We start from the raw sequence: 2,185 nt of genomic DNA, 5'->3' as shown, positions 1-2,185 counted from the left end.
GCTGCAAGGCGTCTTTGGCCAGGCAGCCGCCAACAGCCCCGCCTCCGGCCACAGCTGTCCCCTCGGCCGCCATGGCGCGGCATCGACCGGGCCCCAAGCCCAGCTGCGCTCCGCTCCCTTCGGACGGGCTCGGTTCCTCTTCCGGCCGGCCTGGGCTTCTCCGGTCATACTCGGGTCTCTCCGGCTCTATTCGGCTCATGGCTGCGGCGCTCGGCTCTCTCCGTGCCCCGGCCCGGGGGCTCTTTCCGAAGGCCGAATTCCGCTTATCTCCGCCGTGCCCCGCCCCCATGGGCAAGGACCAATGGCCTCTCTCTGGGCAGGGTGGCTGTTGGACGGCCTGGGCCAATCTGGGGCGCCGGGGGCCAATCAGGAGGCGGAGCAGCGCGTGCGCGGGCGAGGAACGGGCTGGGCGAGGTAGCGTCCCGGAAGACCCGAGAGAAGGAGCAGCGCCACTGTCCCGTGGGGGCCGGAGGGGCGGCGGTGCGGCGGCTGCAGCTGCAGCTCCGGTGCGAGGGCTCCCTTGCCGGGCCCTCTTCCCCGACCTCTGGGGCGCTCCGACGAGGAAGAGCCGCCCAGCGCGCGTCCGTCCTGAGCGTGGGTGAGGCCTGGAGGAGGCGCGCGCGCTAGGCAGGGCCGCACACCGCGGGCAGAGTGCTGGATGCGGGCACCCGGTGGGTACGCAGTAAACATTTGCTGAAGGAATATGGCCCTTGGGACAGTTCGATGACTCCAGGTGCATAACTGCCCAGTCACACGGGGACTCCCCTGTCCGGTAGAACCGCGCCTCTGAGGAGGCTTTTGCTGCCCTGCTTAAGATGCGCGTCTTCATTCCCCTCTCCCCCATCCTCCTCGTCTTCTCCAGGCCTAGAACTAATTACAAAGTCAAACCCGAGAGCGGAAGGTGAAGACTGGCAGCTGGCCGCAGCCCCCTTCTCGGCCTGCGCACCTCACATTGAGGGCGCCCCGATTTAAACACGTGCCTCCTGCATTTCTGCTTCTGCCCCAGGCTGGTGTGGAGACCAGCAACGCTGGACCCACAGGGATCCGTGGCGGTGTCTGTCGAACCATGGTGTTCTTTGGGGTATCTGACTATAGAGTATTGTTTGATTTGATAACCAGAAAGAAATCAAAAATTGGTGATCACAAGGCTAATGTCACTTGCTGCAGTGGAAAATCATGATAAATAATTCTGTTTAAATCTGCGTCAGTTTTGAGGCTTAGAGCCCATTAATTGACAAGGAGGCTTGGTTCCTCTCAGGAAGGATCTTACAATACCAGCATCTGAGCATATACCAAAAAATACTCCCCCAATCCTTCCCTAAAGGGACCTAGAGCCACTTTAAAAAGTAACTGGGCCGGGCGCGGTGGCTCACGCCTGTACTCCCAGCATTTTGGGAGGCTGAGGCGGGCGGATCACTTGAGGTCAGGAGTTTGAGACCAGCCTGGCCAACATAGCGAAACCCCTTCCCTACTAAAAATACAAAAATTATTCAGGCCTGGTGGTGTGTGCCTGTAATTCCAGCTATTCGGGAGGCTAAGGCAGGAGAATCTGTTAAACCCAGGCCTTGTTGCAGCGAGCCACTGCACTCCAGCCTGAGCAACACATCAAGACCCTGTCTGACCAACAACAACAAAAACACACCAAAAAAACTAGTTTACTTTGGAAAAAGGACTATCTACATCTTTCAAGGGCTGTTAGATACAGGATCTGAGCTGACACTCTTACCAGGACCCCTGACGCATCATGGCCCTCTCATTAGGGTACAGGCGTGTGGAAATCAGATGATAATCAGAATCCCAACCCAAGTCCTGTGGTTACTTCTCTGGTCTCAATGCATACTTGGGATGTTTGTACCTAGCAGAGGGCCGAGCTTGTACACTGATCCCAGGCCTTTGGTACCATATGGTAAGGAAGAGCAAAGTAGAAGCCTTTGAAACCCCTCACCTACTGAAACCTTTCCAGGATTGTAAGTCAGAAACGATCCTGCATTCCAGGTATAGTTGCAGAGGTATTTCACCCTCAAAGACTTACAAAGCGGTGGTCACCATTTCATCCTTTCAATTAACCTGAATGGCTCCTGCTAAGTCTTGTTGGATTCAAGTAAATGATGTTATCAGGCACAAACTTAGCCAAGTCGTGTCCCCGATCACACAGCTGTGCTAAGTGTGGTATCTTTCCTGGAAC

At 56.6% G+C, this 2,185-nt stretch overlaps 1 protein-coding gene and 1 long non-coding RNA gene across 2 annotated transcripts in view; one reads left to right on the top strand and one right to left on the bottom strand.

Annotated features, from left to right (window-relative positions):
• LOC105512005 overlaps nucleotides 1-406 on the bottom strand; it is a 935-nt gene extending 529 nt beyond the window's left edge. The window contains exon 1 of the mRNA XM_011942260.1: nucleotides 1-406. Coding sequence (XP_011797650.1) covers nucleotides 1-289 — 289 coding nt within the window. The 5' untranslated portion in view covers nucleotides 290-406.
• Nucleotides 407-413: 7 nt separating this feature from the next.
• On the top strand, nucleotides 414-1,146 carry LOC105511974. The gene is made up of 2 exons (XR_001001798.1): nucleotides 414-598; nucleotides 863-1,146. It is a non-coding gene; the product is annotated as an uncharacterized LOC105511974 (long non-coding RNA).
• Nucleotides 1,147-2,185: the final 1,039 nt, after the last annotated feature.

Source organism: Colobus angolensis, unplaced genomic scaffold (genome assembly GCF_000951035.1).
Source record: "Colobus angolensis palliatus isolate OR3802 unplaced genomic scaffold, Cang.pa_1.0 Scaffold208, whole genome shotgun sequence".
In the NCBI taxonomy this organism is placed as follows: domain Eukaryota; kingdom Metazoa; phylum Chordata; class Mammalia; order Primates; family Cercopithecidae; genus Colobus; species Colobus angolensis.
Note: the sequence above shows the minus strand (reverse complement) of the source record. Positions and strands in the feature narration are given on the sequence as shown.